This window comes from Rhinolophus ferrumequinum, chromosome 2 (assembly GCF_004115265.2).
Source record: "Rhinolophus ferrumequinum isolate MPI-CBG mRhiFer1 chromosome 2, mRhiFer1_v1.p, whole genome shotgun sequence".
NCBI classification, from domain to species: Eukaryota; Metazoa; Chordata; class Mammalia; order Chiroptera; family Rhinolophidae; genus Rhinolophus; species Rhinolophus ferrumequinum.
In genome coordinates this window covers 2,125,661-2,146,239 of record NC_046285.1, presented here as the reverse complement: position 1 = coordinate 2,146,239, position 20,579 = coordinate 2,125,661, and the positions used below count along the sequence as shown (strand labels likewise).

Below are 20,579 nucleotides of genomic sequence, written 5' to 3'. Positions count from 1 at the left end.
AAGATGTGGCCTTTGGTGTATGGCTTCTGGTTCTTCTGAGCCCTTCACACACCTCTTTTCTCTCTGACCATCTCCTCATGGCCACACAATTGTGAGACATCTGGCCAGAGTAAGAGCCGTCTGTGCCCTCAGACTATATTTTCTTTTTTTAAAATTGTATTTATTTATTTAAAAAATTATTAAAATATAGCTAACATACAATATTATATTAGTTTCAGGAGTACACCATAGTTATTCAACATTTATATACCTAAAGAAGTGATCACCATATAAGTCCAGCAATCACCTGACACTGTTCCATGCTATCACGATATTATTCACTATATTCCCCGTGCTGTACATTATATCCCCATGACTAATCGGTTTTATACCTGGAATATTTGGACCTTTTAATCCCCTTCATCTTTTTCCTCTCTTTTTAAATTTTTCAATTACTGTTGATAGTCAATACTATTTTATATTAATTTCAGGTGGACAGCACAGTGGTTAGACATTTATATAATTTAAGAAGTGATCCCCCTGACTATTCTAGTACCCACCTGGCACTATACATATTTATTACCATATTATTGACTATATTCCCTATGTTTTACTTTACGTCCCCATGATTATTTTGTAACAATTTGTACTTCTTAATCCTTTCATCTTTTTCACCATGTCCCTCAACCCCCTCCCATCTACCACCCCAACAAATCTAGTACCCATCTGACTCTATACATAGTTATTACAATATTATTGACTATATTCTTTATGCTATACCCTACATCCCATGACTACATTGTAACAACCAATTTGTACTTCTTAATCCCTTTCCTGTTTTCACCCACCCCCAAACCCCCTCCTATCTGGCAACCATCAAAATGTTCTCTGTATCTATGACTTTTTTCCTGTTTTGTTTGTTTATTTTGTTCTTTAGATTCCACATATAAGTGAAATCACATTGCATCTGTCTTTCTCTGTCTGACATACGCCACTCAGCACAATTCCCTCCAAGTCCATTCATGCCACTGCACATGGCAAAAACCTATTCCCTTCCATGGCCAAGCAATATTCCATTGCATATATGTACCACCTCCTCTTTATCCATTCCTTCATCGACAGACACCTAGGCTGCCTCCAATCGTGACCATTGTAAACAACGCTGCAATTAACATATGGATGCACACATCCTCTTAAAGTAGCAATTTGGGTTTCTTTGAATAAATACCCAGAAGTGGGATTACTGGGTCCTTCTTTGTCTCTTGCTATAGTGTTTGTTTTAAAGTCCATTTTGTGTGGTGTAAATATTGCTACCACAGATTTTTTTTTTCCATTTTCCATTTACTTATAGTCTGTATGTGTCCTTCAATCTGAAGTGAATCTAAGGGTCTTTTTTCTTATCCATGCAGCCCTCCTATGTCTTTTGATTGGAACATTTAATCTATTTACACATAAAGTAATTGTTAATAGATAGGTAGCTATTGTTATTTTATTATTCATATTTTTATTTTTTTTCCAACTTAAAGAAGTCGCTAGCATTCTTTGTAATACGGGTTTGGTGGTGATGATTTACTGTGTTTCCCCAAAAATAAGACCTAGCCGGACCATCAGATCTAATGCGTCTTTTGGAGCAAAACTTAATACATAAGACCTGGCCTTATTTTACTATAAGACTGGGTATAATATAATATAATATAATATAATATAATATAATATAATATAATATAACACCGGGTCTTATTTTCAGGGAAACCGGGTAGCTTTTTCTTGTCTAGGAAGCTCTTTATCTGGCCGGCGATTCTAAATGATAGCTTAGTTGGGTAGAGTAATCTTGGTTGTAAGTCTTTGTTTTTCATCACGTTGAATATTTCCTGCCAGTCACTTCTGGCCTGCAAAGTTTGTGTTGAGAAATCAGCTGACAATCTTATGGGAGCTCCCTTGTAAGTAATTAGTTGCCTTTCACTTGTTACTTTTAGGGTTTTCTTTGTATTTAACCTTTGCCATTTTAATTATAATGTGTCTTGGTGTGGGCCTGTTTGGGTTCATCTTGTTTGGGACTCTGCGTTTTCTGGACTTGTACATCTATTTCCTTTGCCAGATTAGGGAAGTTTTCAGTCATTATATCTTCAAATGCATTCTCAATCCCTTGCTTTCTTTGTTCTCCTCCTGGTACTGCTATGATGTGAATGTTGTTACACTTGATGTTGTCTCTTACACTCTTCTCATTTTTTTTTTATTCCTTTTCTTTTTGCTGTTCCAAAAGGGTGTTTTCTGCTACCTTTTCTTCCAAATCACTGATTTAATCCTCTGTTTCATCTAGTCTGCTGGTGATTCCTTCGAATGCATTCTTCATTTCTGTTATTATATTCTTCACTTCTAATTGGCTTCTTTTTTAGGACTTCTGTGTCCTTTTTTATGGTTACTATTGCTTTGTTGAAGTTCTCACTAAGTTTGTTGAGTATCCTTATAACCATTGTTTGAACTCTATCTCTGGTAGGTTGCTTGCCTCCTTTTTGTTTAGTTCTTTTTCTCCTGAACAGAATTTTTCTCCTATTCTTTCATTTGGGACACATTTCTTTGTTTTCTCATTCTGCTTGCCTCTCTTTGTTTGTTTCTATGTATTAGGTAGATCTGCTACATCTCCCAGTCTTGGCCAAGTGACCTTATGTATTAGGTGACCTGTGGGGCCCTGTTACAATCTCCCTGATCACCTGCACCTGGTGCTCTAAGAGTTTCCCTTGCGTGGGTTGTGTGTAACCTCCTGTTATAGTTGAGCCTTGATTGCTACTGGCCCATCAGTGGGTGGGATTGATTGGTTGTGGAGTTTGGCCACGTCCACAGCTTATGGGCTGCTGTACTGGGGGCTTACCCCACTGATTGGGATTTGCTACAGTGGGCTCTGGTGCTGTTGAGACTGCTCTTTGTGTGTGCCACTTGTGGGACCCATTGGGTAGTATTCTGCTGTGGTCTGAAGTTAACCTCCAAGTATGTTAGTTTGGGGACCTCTTGGGAAGGGCTCTGGTGCAGGTCCAGGTCACCCACTGCCTGTGACTGGCTGGGGACTACATGGTAGTATCTACAAAACTATCCACAGTTTGTTCACTGCCTGTGCTAAACCTGGAAGCATGTGGGAGAGCCCATGCTGCAAACCGAGGATAGCTGCCACCAGTACCAGACCTGGAGTAGCTCTGCAAAAAGCCAGGGCACGCTGAGGCCTGCTGCCATCTGTTAACTCCCTTAAGGTTCAGGCGCTGATCAAGGTTCAGCCACTGATAAAGCAGTACACGAGTTGGGTGAGCCAGGGTCTCAGGGAGTCACTAGAGTGGGACGAGTTATATTCACCTGGCTAATCTAGATTCTGGTTTGGTGCCAGTGCTGAGCCTGGAGCTACTCAGCAAAAGTCTCAGAGCACATCAAGACCAGTAGCCACCCACCTGGGGCCCAAGGACCTCGATAGTTTTCAAGAAAGAGTGCAATGTGGGCAGGGCTGGCTGCTCTCTGAGAAAGTGCTTCCAGCATTGAGGGAGTTGGGTAGGGTGGATTCCCAAGGAGTCAGCAGGGTGGAGTGAGCAGAGCTCACCAGACCAATTCAGATTCAGATTTGGCCTGTGGGGGAGGGATCAACACAGGAAATGGTGCCCACCTGCCGGCTGCATGGGAGGAAGATCCCCACACAGGGACAATGGCAACTGTCTCTCTAGTCCTCTCCCTGAAGCCACACAACTAAGTCTCTCCTCCTGTATGTTTCCAGTGCCCCTGAGTCATTGTCCCTCCCCCAGAGCCCAGGGTTAGGGCCTGTGAGTGACTGAATCTATGCACAAGCCCTTTAAGAGGATGTCTGGGTTTCCCATAGCTTTCTGTCTAACCTGGATGGTCAGAATCCCCACTGTTTTTCACAGCCAGATTTTTGTGGGGGCTCCTCTTCCTGGCACCAGTATTCTGGGCTTGTGAACCTGGTATGGGGCTGGGGTAACCTTGCTCCTATGGGGGGAACCTTCATGGCTGAAATATCTCTCCTGATTTTCAACCACCACATGCAGGTGTGGGGCCTGTTCTGCATCTCTGGCCCTCCTACCAGTCTTAACATGGCTCATTCTTTATATCATTAGTTATAAAACTTCTGTTCAGCTAGACTTCAGATGGTTCTCCAGGTTGATTGTTCTAGAATTTAGTTGTAATTTTAATGTGGTCACCAGAGGAGGCAAGCACAGCATTTATCTACTCCACCATCTTAGATCTTTCTTATTTTCTCTTATAAGTTTTTCCATGTCCTCTTTCCTGAGACAATTACACCTTTTAAAATCTTTGTTTCAACATCAAAAGGCAGTTAGAAACCATCATTCTAACTGCCTTTTGATATTGAAACATATGCCTCTAATATCTTTAACTTGACATGTTAAAAATTGTTTATTATACCCCCTATCCTTCCACCTTACTTATCTCTAAAGCAAAACAAAATGAAACTTTTCTCTCTTTCTCCCTGTCTTTGTCATGTGGGTGGTATCTGTGGGCTTAAAACCTTTGAGGTCATCTTTGATGAAATTTCCTTTACCTGCCACCAGCCATCTTATCTCCACCACTTTAAGTGAACCTAGCTTTCCCACGCAAATGCCGACTGTGAAATTAAAATAAATGATGTGTAATTTTTTTGCCTACCTTATTGGTAAATATTGACAGCACTAGTGTAGCTGAGAGTGTGAAAAATAAGAATGTGAATTCAGCTTTTCTTGGGAGTATGCTGTAATAATCCAAAATGCCTATATTCCTTGACTTATCAAATCCATTTCTAGGAATTTATGCTACAAAAATATTCACTTAAACAAAAGAAGATTTATATAATTGTGTTCCTAATAGCATTATTTATATTAATGAAAAAATAGAAACATACTAAATACGGAAAAATATGGGATTGTTTCTATAAATTATGATACTGGCATACATTAGGATAGTATAAAGTCATTATAAATGGTAATATTATAGCTGTCTTCAGGTCTCTTGAGTCCTCCATAGCATCTAACATAATTCTTGGTACTTAATAGGTTCTTGATAGAATCTGGCATTTATTTTGAAATATACTCTTGCATATAATTTTATAATGTTATACATAACATATTTATACATAACCTAAGACTATAATGTCATATCATTCTTACTACTTCTTAAATAAAAATCGCCTTATTCTGGTTAAGCACATGTTCTTATTTCTGCTCCATCTCAAAATCCCACCAAAACTATAGTAAGGAAATTTAAAAGTTTAAACCCACAAGGATAAAGGGAACTGGAATGGAATTAATAGTAGATGAGTGATACCAACAACATTTTGTAAGATAAGAAAGCAGATTATCAGTGGTAACTGAATTAACAAAGTATAGAGAATGAAAATCAGTATGTCTATCAGAGGGGAGGGGACATGCCAATGAGAACCAAGTTGATTTGTGCCACAGAGTGCCTGAAAGGCTCGGGAACTGGAAATGTCAGGTTTCTTGAAAGGCAGCAGGGTAGGTGAAGTTAAAAACTGAAATTATGTTTGAAAGCCTTTTAAGAGCAGTTAACCACTCAGGTTTCCTCCTCTACTCCAAGCAGCAGGTGACTGTCTATCTCCTTTCCATGGTCACCCTCCATGAAGGCAGAGTTTGTTCTCTGGAAACCAGAGGCACTCTGGACTTGGAAACTGCAAGTACAGCAGAAAGACCAGGCTGAGGTGTGACACTGAAAATGGGATAATTAAATTAAAGTCTACAGACCGAATGGTGAGGACCTCCCAACCCCCTTTCCACCTGTTCCTCCTATGAAAACTGCAGTAAGGTCTTTACACCTCCTGCAAGTCATTGAAGGACCTTAGAGAAAATGAACAACCCCAGAGAAAGGACCTCCGGATACTAACATTTGGGAGACCCAGTGAAAAAGCCAGCCTTTTCTGTGTCACACTATGGTGACAAGCCCTGCCACAGAGTTTCCAGTCAGCCTCACCTCAGTTCTGAATATGAGTGGACAGTGGAACGTTACAAGACATTTGAGAAAAGCCTCTTACATGAACCAGTGGAGCTCCAAAGACACAGAAAACAAAAACTATAAGGAAATAGAGATAATGCAGAGAGTGGAATAAAACTTCAAAATGATAATATCCTCAGAGAGATAAGAAAAGATATTGTGCACATAAAATAATAATAGGATGCTAAAAAAATAAACAATAAATACAAAAAACACTCCTGGAAATTAATGACTTGATAGAAATAAAAAAATTATTAGAAGAGCTGGAAGATAAACTTGAAGAAGACACTCAGAAAAGTAGAACAGGAGAAGAGATAAAATATTTGAGAGAAAAGATGAGAAAATTAGAAGATTTATCCAGGAAGTCTTGATATGACTAATAAGAGTTCTAGAAAAAGAACAGAATATGGAGTGAAAGGGATTATTAAAGAAATAATACTCTATACGATGAATGGAAAAAGACAAACACTAAGCTGTATCTTTGTTCAGTTTAGAAGAGAAAATCCTACAAGCTTCTGGAGGTGGGAAGGGGGTGGGGATCGTATGGAAGCTAGAAGACCATGGAACAATGCCTTTAAAATTGTGATGACAATTATTTTAAAGCTACAATTCTGTACCCTGCCAAACTGGCAGACAAATGCGAGCACAGAATAAAGATGTTTTTAGATATGCAATATCTTAAACATTTTATCTCTGTTCACCCTTTTAAAGAAAACTACCAATGGATGAGCTCCAGCAAAATGAGGAAATAAAGCAAGCAAGAAAAACAACAAAGGAGCCCTGGGGGGATTTCCTGAGTTGATGATGAAGCCAGTCCCATCCCAACAGCTATGCAACAGCCTTGAGAGTAGCCAGTCCAGACTAGATAGAGAGAGAATGGGAGGATGGAGGGCTCCAGAATGGATGTTTCCAAGAAGAAAATGGAACTGATAGGATACCAGTGCCTGGTCATTTTTGAGAGGGGTTTTAGTGGCAGGTACTCAGAAAACAAGGCAGCCATGAGCCCTAGGAAAAACAAAAAATGGACCCCCAAAATGTAACAGCTTAGCTCAGCAGAGAGTAATATTTATGCAGTCATAGTAATGGAGATCCTGAATATTGACATAACCAAAAGTTTGATGGAGGAATGGGGCAACAGTAGTAAACAAAGAGATGAATTTTTAAAGGGATAAATCAAGAAATAGCAGCACAAGCATGTTAGTAAGAAACAAGGAGGTAAATTCCAGACAAAAATGTCAAAAGCATAAAACTGGTTGCCTCTGAGGAGTGGGAATCAGGGACAGGAATCAGGGAAGTCTATTTTTTTCCTAACCCGTTCCGGATACAACTACGTAACATCTTTCAAGGATAGTATTCAGGAACCACACTAGTCACAGGGGGGCCAAGGACAGTTATTTTCCATCACAGACTGATAGAGCTATTTTAGATTATAAACTATGGGCATTCATTTTTTTGGTATAAGAATTAGGTTTAAAAACAATTTTAGTTCTCTTGTAGCAACATCATCCTACCACATACACCCTGTTTCTCACTCAGGAGAACATTGGCTGCTCACATTTGCATCTGTTCTCTTTTAAATGTGTTTACTGCCTTATTGTGACTTCTCTCATCCCAGAAGGGAAGGGCTTTTTGTTTCATTCCTAGTGAAATAATATAATTTTGGGTTCCTGATCTATTACAGATTTCCCAGGTGAAATTACAGATTACAGAAGTATTTTCTTGAAAATATCTTCATATTTTTTTCTTAGATCATTGCATAGACATCAGCTCTATCTTATAAAAACTTTCCCCAAAAAATCATACGTGTCATTAAGAAGAAAACATGACACAGAGGGCACTAGCAAAAGTCTCTCCTGGCTTTTATGTCTGTTTTCCTCAAGCCTTGCTATCAGACAGTATGTCCCAGTGGCTTTTTCTCCAAGAATCTCCACCAATTGTGTTTATCCTGTGCTTGATTAACTCATGTTGACAAATCCTGAGAATTGTAGAAATATCCTAAAAGAATTTACGTCCTTTGTTCCAGTTTTTTGAAGGTGTGAAGAAATTGGCTAGCGTTAATTTCCACGACCTATCTGCAGTCTTCTATCATGAAACACAGCTAAGAAAAGGAAATGAATATCCTTACTTTTAAAAAATTATAATTCAATATATGCAGAGTTTACAACAAAGCCAATTGCTTGGGGTGGGGTTTTGTTTGTTTATTTGTTTTTACAAACTTTTAATGCTGTCTCTCACATGTCTTAGTGGGGCCGCAGCTTGTCCCAAGGAGGCGCTGCTGGGTTCTGGGTCATATGGACACTTGGAGTTTATGTTTGATCCTAGCTGGATATGTGCTGCTGTGTCCACAGCTGGTATTTAATGAATATTTGTTAATTTGCAGAACAAATAATCAAATGGCATAGGGAATCCCCAAAGTATTTAGAGATCCGAGACTAAAATATATGAAGTGAAGATAGATAACTTTCCCCCTCTCTATCCTCCCTTTCCTGGCACTTTTTTGATGCCTGGCCCCAGCTCCATGTATGTTCAGTTACTCAGACACAGAGGAACCAGAATGGAACAGTCCTGCCTGTGAAAGGTTCACAGTCCACTGTGAGGCAGAGGATACACCCCAGACCCTGAGACCCTGTGGGGCTCTATAGATGCTAAGAAGTCCACCAAAAGAGAGGGGAGAACAGTGGGCTCTGGCAGTTGAAAGAAGGAACTTAATGCCTCCTAGCGTCTGGTTACTCTCAATGAGATGTGCGAGGGTAGTGGGTTCCTAGAGAAGGTGCATTTGGCCCAGACTTTGAATTTAGGCAGTTGACAGTCTGATATCAGGATAAAGGGTTCCAGGCAGGGAACACGTTACCTCACAGAGGAGGGAAAGGAAAAGGGCTGGGTGTTTTTGAGCATGGGTAGATTGGTACCCTACATATGAAGAGCTGAGGGAAGGTGATACTAGACTGTCATAATGGGGTGGCCTTACATACCATTATTCTAAGGAGCTTGGACTTTATTCTACAGGTAACAGGAAACCATTTTGTTATACTATCATCCTTTGATTCTTTTAGCAGCTATTCATTTAGCCAACATATGGTTTTTAGGATACAGTGGGGCAGCTTCAAACTTCAGAGGAAATGACTACCCGAAGGCCAGGGTAGTCACATGTCCTCATTTTTCCTGGACATTTCCAACATGTGCCTGTCATTCTGGGCATCTCATATGGTTTATCGTTTGTCACGGATTTTTCGTTGTTCTAGAGAAATGTTACTCCTAATAGTTGCTGTAAAATAATCCAGGATGGATTTCGTAGAGCTTCACTTTGTACTTTCATCTTCTGCCATAGTCTTTTCTAGAAGTGTGTCATACATCAATGCAGTGCCGAGTTCTCTGTTCAACACATAGTTAAAAGTGAAAGACAACCAGTGAGAACTGTCTGTTTTTTCTTGACACAACTAACATCTTCCAAGCCTAGCACTCAGGACCCACGCTAGTCACAGAAGCAGCGTGGGCATCAGTCAGTAGGTCCAGTGACTTCTTCCAGTCTCTGGGTGTGAGGGGATGAGTATTTGCTGCTGCTGCTGTCAGACACATGCTACTAGTGCTGTGGTTGGTGCTGTGGCCAGTGAGGGGCACGAAGCCAGCAGGGTGCCAGCTGGCTGGTCCTGTGGGCCACATGGGAAGTGTAGATTCATTTACATGAAGGACACGCTGGGATATAGAGGCTGAGCTGTCCTGCTATAGAACAGTCTGGCTGCTCTTGCCAGAGTGGTTTTGTTATGTATTGCTAGGTATAAATCTACTGCTCTTTGTTTTATAAATCTTTGTTTTATTATTTGGTAGTGCTTTTTTATTTTGCAGTAAACCATTTCAGGAACAAAGAGCTAAAAAGAAAATGTAGCTCTCAAGGAAGTTGATGAAAGAATGACTTACTTAGAGGATTTGTCACCACTCACATCACAGTAGGGTCCTAATGACATTATTAGCCCCAGGGAAACCAGAAGACACACATAGGTGAAAGGGACACTCTCCAATGAAATTTACTTTACCTCCTGCCCAAAGCAAGACCGAGGCCTGCAGCTCTGCAGGATTGCCTGGCCCCTGCCCCGGCTGGAATCACCGCAGCAGAGTTCCTGCGGCTCCGGGTTCTGCTGTGGTGTTCCTTCACTGTTTTTCCACCTGTGCTTTCTCTTGGCAGACTTGAGTTCAGTAACTCCCGCGGTGCTGAATGGCCACCACAGCCATGATCTTCCCCTGACGTTTTCTCCTTCACCTCAGGCAGCATTTGCAAAAGGCAAAGGTCCCGAAGCCCAGCCTATTGTTCACTTCGTAGCCAAGCCGTCAGCAAAAGATCCATCTTCCTCCCAGCTCAAGCCGTACTCACGTACTCACGGCTGATCGCCTTCTCACCTCAGCTGACCAGCCCCAGATGGAAGACTCGGGGTCACAGTAATGGTGCTCGAGGGCCCGTTATACTTTAGCACTGGCCACAGAAGTTCCAGCGCGGACTTCGCGGATGCTGAGTTTTCTCGCTTCTGTGAGAATGTGTCACTACTTCAAATTGTCTGTCGCCTCCCTTGCTATTTACACAGCGTGAGATTGCATCCACTTTTTTGCTGGCCATATTACACTTTTGATTCATATAAAACTTATGAGCACCAAAAACAACGAAGGTGTCTCTACAGCTGCCTGTCACAACTGCTGGGTGACCACCGGTGAATGTCACTGTCCGTTTGTTGATCAGTGTAACTAGCACACAGTGGAAAGCTGCTGTACAGACAACCCCCCACATATCAGTGCCAACACAGAAAACGGTTGTTTCTTGCTCAGGTCCCAGTCCCATGCAGGTGGATGGCTGTCCTGGGCCACTGTCCTTTGGGCCTCAACTCCCGCATAGCGCTGTTGTCTCCTAGGACCTCCAGTTTCCTCCACCAAATCCCCTCCTCAGAGCAAAAAGAGAACTGCACAAGGATTGCATGGGACCTTTTATGGCGAGGCCTGGAGGAGAGTACTCACTTCCACCTACAGTCCACTGACCAGGACTTAGTCACGTGTCCCCAACCTGACTGCAAGGGAGTCTGGGTAAGGTCGACTTGCTGTGTGCCCAGGGAAAGAGGAAAGGAAATTGGTGAGCATTTCCTCAGTCTCTGCCTTAGTCAAGCCATGGAAAACACGGGGGGTTAGGAGTCAGGAGAGGAGAGGAGATGGGCTTTGCCATTATCACCATTCTGAGCCATTTCTAAGCCATTATCACCACTCTGAGTCATTTCTTCCTTCCCAGAGGGGTGCTAATGCTGCTTGTCTTGTACCTGTGAGTTTTTACTGATACACAAATGTATGTGTGGGCAATAGGAGTTGTGGCCTGCATTGTTTTCTAAAATCTAAGATTATAAGGCTCCTAGTCATTTATTCAATAACTAGTTTTTGGACTCTTGTAACAGCCAGGTGCTGGACTAGCTGTGGACAAGCTCTGGTCTTGGGAGCTTACATTCTGGTAGAAAGACAGATGAGAAATGATCTGTAGAGAAATCACATGGTTATGTGATGTAAAACAACGGAAGGGCTCAGGATAGGCCTCTCTCCAAAGGTGACACTTGAGCTGAGACCTAAATGATGAGGGAGAGGCAGACAGGTGAATATCAAGGAGAAGAGTGTGCCAAGCAGAGGGACCAGACTGGACAAAGGCCCTGAGGTGGAAAACCAGGTCAGAGGATTTCTTGAACAGCCAAATTGTTGTATGAGGCAGAAAAATGCGGTTTGACAGATATTCATAGGCCACACCATGCATGGCCTTAAGCTCCGTGTGCCTAGTTTCCTCGCCTATAAACTATAAAACTGGGCCAATAATATTAACTCCATAAGGTTGCTGTAGGGATAAAATGAAATCATATGTGTAAAGTGCTTACAAAAATACCTGGCACCTGATATACACCAACTAAGTGTGTGGCTCTAAGTAAAGTGAGGATTTTATTCCAAGCTCATGGGAGAGCTTTGGACAGTTTTCAGCAAGGGGTATAACCCAGTCTCCACTGGTGGTGCCTCTTGCTGGGCTTGAGGTGGTTGGAGGTTTCCTTCCTCCTTCCAGACATCGAGGGTATAAAGGGCTCTTTTTGGTGAAATCCCCAACCAAAAAAAACTACTCAAAACATAACATGCTATTTCCACTAATAAAAATATGTTTTATTTTCCAAACATTTATAAGCTTCCTTCTTTTGAAACAGGAGTATTTAAATATACACAGAATATACATTAATAAGATCTAACCTTCTGATTTATCCCTCTCTTGAAATATAGCCAAATATTTATACATAAATTTCTCTGGATTACATTTGGGGGGTATATGTGAGATGACACTGCACTGCCACACCCCCTGAACTTTATGTAAATAAAATCTGCCCTGCATTTTAGAGCAAGCTTGCTTTCACACGTATCTCTTTGTGGAAGAGGAAAGTCTTAGAAGATTAAAACAGTGGCTTTGAAAAACAAATCAAACAGGCTGGAACAACAGAGCTTGTCGCTCAAATTAGTAAGGGATGTGTTAGGGGAAGAGACTGCAGACAAAAGGAACGTTACCATTTCTACAGAAATCTACTCCTCCACACAAAAGAAGCTGGCCTCGTGTTTGCATTTTGCTCATAGTATCTTGAAAAGGCAAACGTCAGCTTAAAACACAGTTCTCTCCCCACTCGTTTTCTGGCAGCAGCCGGGCATTGGCACCGGCAACGAGACTTGTCTCGTCAGCCTGTGACAATCAGGACATCCCAGGGGCTGTGGGGTGAGCTAAGGTCAGTGTTGCAGCACTAGGTTTTGGCTCACACAGGACTTGGCTGTTGATAGGAAAAAACACAAATGTAGAATTGTTTTTCTACAGGCAAATAATGAATCCCCTGGTCAATATAATCTCACAAAACAGTCACTTTGTCTAATTGCCACCGAAAAAGCTTCTTGATTGAGTTTCTGCATTAAGTGTTAGCATTTACAGGAGATTTGAAATATAAAGTTTCCCCAAATATCTCCATTTTGTAACAAATGACTTAGAAAGGAGAGCAGCCTTCTGGAGCGCTGTTGCTGGACAGGGTAGCAGCTATGAGAACCACAGGAGGTGGAGCCACCAGGAGGTGCCTCGTCCACACTTTGTGCAAAAAAGCTGGAGCTCCACGTGGCTCCCAATTGACTCTGGCATTTAATAAATCTTGATGCATGTCCGCTTCGGGCCATGCATTGTCCCGAGGCTGGGGATGCAGCAGGGAATGAGGAAGAAGGGATCCCTGTTTTCTAGAGCTCTATCTTTTGGGGAAAACTTACTTGTTGCCGAAAAACAGATTATTGGTGGTCGTTACAGGAAAGAATTCAAGGACCTCACCTAATAAGCCAAGCAAGCAAATTTGTTTAAAAAAGGACAGTACGCTCTCAGGATGGTGAGAACCAGAGAAAAGCAGCTGCCCCGAAGAAAAGTGGGGCTTGGGAATTTATCACAGTTACCATGAAGGCCTGAAATATTCAACACTTAGGGCTGGCGTTGTAGGTGTTCCTAGGCGGGTCCTCGCTGACCACTCCTTCTGTCGGAAGGAGGGATTTTTGTCCTCATTTCGCTCTTATTAACTGCCATGGTAGGCCAGCCTGGTGGCTCAGGTGGTGTGGTTGGAGTGCGTGCTCCTAACGCCGAGGTCACTGGTTTGATTCCCACATGGGCCAGTGAGCTGCGCCCTCTACAGCTAAGATTGTGAACAACAGCTCTCCCTGGAGCTGGGCTGCCGTGAGCAGCCGGAGGAGGTCGGTGTGAGCTGCCCTGTGCTGCCATGAATGGCCCGTGGCCATTGTGAGTGGCCGGCAGCCATTGTGAGCAGCTGGCAGCCGGCGAGAGCTGCCGAGAGCTGCTGCGAGCAGCCGACCGACGACACCAGCATGGGCCAGGGAGCTGTGTCCTACACAACTAGACTGAGAAACAACGGCTAGTACCAGAGCGGGGAGGGAGGGGGAGACGGAAGAAAGGGGACAAAAAAAAGAACTGTCATGGTGACACAGGGGATACAGATTTTCCTAAACTGCAACGCTAATAATATTGTAATCCATATAATTAGTTGAAGTTTACCTAAAGTGAGAAGATGGCATCCTGGGTCCTCTCTTGGCCACTGAAATCATCTCCTCCCTCCTTAGTCTCCTGTCACCTCCTGCATTCCCTTCCTGCCCCTCTCTCCCTGTGGCCCTGTTCTTTCTGCCGACAGTAACAAACTTACCTTGAGTGGGTTGAGCCATCTCATGCTCAGAGCCAGGAGGGGCAGGCTGCTAACTGGGCAGAGCCCATCTTGGGAGGGGAGCTTGGGGGGCCTGGGAGTGCCTTCAGGGAGAGGTGACCTTGAAACTAAGACCCTAAGCATGAGTAGAGAAATGAAGAAGTGGGAAAGTGTTCTAGGCAGAAGGAATAGCTCATGAAGGCCCTGTGTGTTTTTGTTTTAATTTTTATTTCTCCCCTTTTCTACCTCATCCTGAAAATTCAGTGATGCCCAGATTGTACTGTGATGTGTATAGCATTAGCCCATTTTTATTAATTTTTAAAACAGACACAAAAACACAGCAATACATTTTGCATGGATACATATACATGTATATAAAAGTAGTTTGAATGATATAGAAGGAAACCCACTACATTTGGGACAGTGGTTGCTTCTGAGAAAGGAGGGAGAAGTGAGACCTGGAACGAAGACAAAGGAAACCTCATTTTGTGTGAAATTTTTAATTTCTTTTATGAAAGAAGACTTTAAAAAGATGCTGACAAATTGTTGGCAATAATAATTCTAAACAGTTGGCACCCAGGTGTTTGTTATATTTCTCCATGTATCTGTATATCTTTGTGTATTTTAAAAATATTCTTAACAAAGAAAAACCAAGAATACAAACTGTAGATTCTTGAAGTGGAAGGGCCATCTTCAGAGAATATGCTTTCCCAAGTCCGTTAGGATAATACGAGAACTCAGCAAAGTTTGCATCACAGCGCAGTAGACAGTCTTGATTATTTATATAAATATGACAAACAGCTGCTGCGTCACAGTGAAAGGGTTTGCTGCATATGTGTCACATCACATGCCATAGGATTTCTCAGGACAAGATGGTGTTTGTCTCTGGTCACTGTGGACCCACTACTGGTACAGGTTTCCTCTGCTTACTTTCTTCATAGAATTTGTGCCAGGGTTCTTGGGATCAACTTGTGTTCAAACTCGCAATGATGTAACCCAGTTTTTACTGCTGGACATACTGTGTCTCGTTCTCAGAGAAGCTTCAACTTTTCATTGCAATGGGACCCAGTAAAGAACTTTTGTGAAGGAATGATTTATCTCACTGGGGGTGAGTAGCCAAGGCCTGTGTCCATTTCAACAGCCTGACTACAGGAATGAATCAACAGAATTTTCTTAGTGTCAAAGAACTGAGAACTTAATGAAACAGGACCGTGCTGCCCAGTTCTTCCTTTTTGTTGTCATCTAAAAACCTCATTTTTGTAAATTTTAGCCCCTGGCTCCCTGTCACTGTCTTCAACATTCTTCCTTGTCATAATTCATAGTAATTTCAGTATCTTTGTCAATGATCCTTTTGGGTCTCTAACCTCCTCCATTCCAATGAGCTTATCCTCCATCATTCCTCAGCCGCCCCCTTCCATGGTCGTTATGCTTGCCTCCACTACAACCCAGGTTGTTACTGTCCTCACCCCACTGCAGCCTGATTTCTGTCCCTACCCAGCTTGGGGTCTACCATTATGCGCATTCCCTTGCTTACATCCTTAACTCTCTTGGCCCTCTCTTCTTCCATAGTCCTCACTTAGCAAACACCCACCCTCAGCCACCATCCTCCAACCCCCACCCACCACTGCTTAAATCCAACAGTCTGCCTGCTCTGCACCTCCACCCACCCAGGCCGCCTGCTACGTTTCCCTAGTGTAAATGCACACACCTTCCTGTTCTCAAACTACTAAAGCTGCTCTCGTATCAGCTCTTGCTGCTGACCACCTTGTTTCCTATTTCACTAAGAAAAGTAAAGCAATGAGAAGAAAACTTTCATGTGCTCTCACAAGCTCATCTGCTAACCTGCCTGCGTCTGCCTTCCCTCCTCTCACTGGACAGCCATCCACACTCCTATCTAAGGAAGCCTCCTCCATCTGACCCTTCGATCAAATCTCCCCTGGCTTGCTCAATGGCATTTCTCCAGCAATTCTCTCTCTCTCCTACTTCATCAGTTTTGCCCTCTCTGCAGAATTATTCCCATTGACATGCAAACATGGCTTAATGTAGCTCATTTGAAAGTCCTGTCTTGACCTCACATCCCCTTCCAGTAACCCTCATATTACTCTTTTCATCCTTCCAGACAAACTCCTTGAAAGGCTTGTCTATAATCATTATCACCAATTCCTCTCACTCCATTTTCTCTTCAGTTTTTCTCTTATCAGGCTTTGTCCCTACTGCTTCACAAAAACATTTGTCAGAGTCACCACTGACCTCTGGTTGCTACATCCAATGGGGATTTCTCAATCCTCATCTTCCTGTTAACTCAGCTGACCAGTTCTTCCTCCTGGACACACTCTCTTTACTTGGCTTCTGGGCACCACACCCTTCTGGTCGCCTTCTACTTACTGTTTCAGTTTCTATGGTGGTTTGACCTCATCTTGAAGATCTGATGACACTGCAGTGCTCCAGGGCTCTATTGTGAGGGCCTCATCCCTTTTTTTATCCTCACTCTGAAGATTAAGAGTCGTAGAGCTTTGAAGTACTCTCCATAATGTTTGTCAATACATTTACACAAATAGTTATTATTCATGCAAGGACAATCCAAATTAAATTAATTTAGTTCAAAATGTTTTCTTTGGCTGGGAATTATTCAATGATTCATAGAGAGCTTGCTTATATTTAAGATTACAGATGGCATCACATTATAACAATTTTCTGATCATGGATTAATAGAGATTGCATGCAACAAAACAAAACAGAAAACAAGGAAGTTCTATAACAGATATCTCAGTGAGAATGTTTAAAAATCAAATTGCATTTTCTGCTATCAGCTTCTTAGACTGTGGCTTTGGACCTTCTGAAATTCATACCATTAAGATAAGCTCCTAGCAACTAGAAGGCAACCATGGCAAAGCCAAAATATCTCCTTTCTTGTGTCTACTCCATTGGAGATTTTATGTTGGAGTGTGCATGTGTTTGACACAAAAGGCAAGTAGCTCTGAAACACTTCCTCTTATTGTAGGAAAAACAAAATCATGGCACTGAACTCACCAACATGGGGAAGCCATATTGTTAAAATATCTATTGACTCTTTAGTGTGAGATAGTTAATTAAGATGAATATAAACTAACCAGTGTGGCTTGTAGGTTGTTGTTGTTTTTTTAATCACTGACCTTTGTCATCTGTAAGTTTTTACAGAATAAAATTCTTATGCTATTCAGTGGGGACCTCGTGTAGTTGAAAATATGAAATAAATCTGATCGAAACTATATGACTAAGCAACTTGAATGAAGAAATTAAAAGATGCTGTGAACTGAGAAAGAAATGGAGCTTTTGTAAGAATTCTGCCAAATGTTTTTGCAGCCATTTTTTTTTCTAGGAAAAAGGAAACATCATAAGAATTATATGGAGTAAAACATCATAAGAATTATATGGAGGAAATTATGGTGAATAAAGTCTTAGGAGAAAGTGAAAACTCATGATTTTCATCAGTGCGTTGTGTTTCAAGTTTACCTAGTATATAAAGTTTTCACCTAAAAAACAAACAAAATCTCAGTGACTTGGAGAAGAGATGATGCAACAATTTCTCAGTTAATGTAATCAGTATTCATAGCTGATCTGGATTTTTCAGGACCCAAAGTGACTTATCTATAAATTAGCTGCACAACTGCCAGATAATCCCTTTAGTTTGAACTTGTTGGAAACATTCTATTTATTGAGATTGACCCATTGTATTTGTGAGAAATGACATTTCAAATGTTTCTTTGCCAAGCATATCTTTATATACCTTGATATTTTAGAATATGCAAATCTGTGCTAAGGTCCAATCAGGACTAGTATTCTTTGTATGAATAAGACTCACCCAATATTTAGAAGCTTTGTTGAGATGAACTCCCTAGGAATAACACTGTGTACGCTAGAGAATTGTGGATTTGTCAAAAAGAATAAACACTTAGATTTTATTAGGAATATCTTTTCTGGCTTAGTTCAGATTTGAGGGGTGGGGGAAGCATCATCTTGGATATTATACTTTTATCTGCTTACTTCAGTAATTGGTACATGAGAAGGCCTCAGACGTTGTTTTCATGGCAAAGTTTTCCAATTGGCCCTTTCCTCGGCAGGTTCCCAAGGGAAAAGTGGTCGTTCTCAATTTCCGATTCATCGATCTGGAGAGTGACAACCTGTGCCGCTACGATTTTGTGGACGTGTACAGTGGCCACACCAATGGTCAGCGCATTGGGCGCTTCTGTGGCACCTTCCGGCCGGGAGCCCTGGTGTCCAGTGGCAACAAGATGATGGTGCAGATGATTTCTGATGCCAACACAGCTGGGAATGGCTTCATGGCCATGTTCACGGCCGCTGAACCAAATGAAAGAGGTACTGTTTCTAAGGGCAGTAAGGGCGGCTCACAGTTACTGGGTACCCACTGTGTGTCAGGCACTGTTCTAGGTACTTTATATGGATTTACTATTTTCATGTCAAGTTTAAAAGAAGTTCTCCAACAGAGCACTAATAAATGCCACCAAGCTACCAAGAGATCATTAAAAAAATCAGTCTTTTTTTAAAAGCCCATATATATTCTTGTAAAAATTCAAATATAAAAATTCATGGAGTAAAAATGTGAAGTTTGCATACATATATACACATACAGATATAGAAACATACCCCTTCACCCCACTGTAATCCCTTCTTAGAAATAGCCATGTGTATTCTGGTGGTTCCCTTTCTATGTGCACTTAGAAAATGCACTGTGTGTGTGCACTTTTGCAGTAGCTTTTTAAAAATATAAGTAGGATCATGGATTCCTATTGTTTCAAAACTTTCTTTTCAAATAACACTATGTTTTGGGATATTTTCATATCAGTACCTGTGAGCTCCGAAGGATAGAAACCTCTGTCCTTGAAAGATAACGGCAGAGGGCAAGACCTGTTCAATTTGCAGCCTCTTGCCCGAGGGAGTGCTTTATCTGCTCTTGCTTTAGGCTATAGAACAACATTACTGGTTGACATATCAGAGGATAGAATCTGGGCATGATAGAGCAGCCAGAATATTTGGGAGGAAATCCTGGCTGGAAGCTATAGAGGAATTGAAGCACAAAGTCTGTCTATCTATCTATCCATCTATCTATCTATCTATCTATCTATGTATTTATCTATGTATCTATGTATGTATGTATGTATGTATCTATCTATGTATCTATTTATCATTTATCTATCTCGCCATCCATCCTAATCTTTGGCTGACAGCTAAATTCTACATATGTGCGGGAGAGCTTAGATGGCCTCACACCAAAGCCTCAGCTGGAAGATAAAAGAACTAACAGAAACTACAGCTGCTGCCCTCTGCCAGAGAGACATATTTTTGAGCTTGGATCGAGCCAAGTTAAATTCCTGCTAGAACAAAAATCATTCTTCATAGGGACACAACAGAATCTAGAGTCTCTATAATATATCATTCATAATGTCCAGTATCCAATCATATGATGAAACCAGAAAAGTATGTCTATATTCAAGAAAAAAAGCAGTCAATAAAAACCGACCCCAAGACAACTCAGATGTTGCAGTTAGCAGACAAGCTTTTTAAAGCAGGTATTATAAATATGTTTAAGGACTTAAGGGGAAGTATATGTATAATAAACAGATTGAGAATCTCAGAAGAGAAACAGAAACTATAAAAAAAAAAGGATAAAATAGTAATTCTAGAGCTGAAAGATACAGAATTTGAAATTTTTAAATTTACCTGATGGTCTTACAAGCAGATTAGAAATAGTGGAAGAAAGAGTCAGTGAATTTGAATAGAAATGATCTAATCTGAAGAAGCAAAGGGAAAAATATTAAAGAAAAAGAGCCCCCGAGGCCAGTGAGACAATATCAAGTAAGTGGTCTAACACGTGTAATTTGAGTTCCAGAAGAGTAAGAGTGATAATAATCCAGAAAAAAAAATCTGAAAAAAAAAACTGAAGAAATATTTCTGGCTTGAAGCCACCAAAATTTAGTGAGGAGCACCATTTGTAGACCAAGATCAACAAACTCCAAACAGGATAAATAAAAATGAAGCCACACCTAAGCACATCAAAATTAAATTACAAAAATCTAAAGATACAGAGAAAATCTTAAAATCAATCATATAAAAGCCATGTTACATACAAGGATAAGATGCTGTGAATGGCAGCTGTCTTCCCATCAGAAATGATGGAGACCAGAAGGCAGTGGACGGCATTTTTAAAATGCTGGAATAAAACTGTCAACCTAGAATTCTATGGCCAGTCTTCAGAAAGGAAAGTGAAATAAAGACATTTTCAGATAAACACTTGCATCACAAGAAATATTGAAGGAATTTCCTCAAGTTGAAGGGAAATGGCTCCACAGGGTAACACAAAGGTAATGGAAGGATTGAAGGCCACTGGAAGTGGTA

The 20,579-nt window shown here is 41.3% G+C and overlaps 1 protein-coding gene across 1 annotated transcript in view; it reads left to right on the top strand.

The window, feature by feature from the left end:
- Positions 1–20,579, top strand: part of PCOLCE2 (procollagen C-endopeptidase enhancer 2) — a 72,091-nt gene that overhangs the window by 25,082 nt on the left and 26,430 nt on the right. Inside the window, exon 3 of the mRNA XM_033122058.1 lies at positions 18,287–18,542. Coding sequence (XP_032977949.1) covers positions 18,287–18,542 — 256 coding nt within the window. The remainder of the gene's footprint in view (positions 1–18,286; positions 18,543–20,579) is intronic.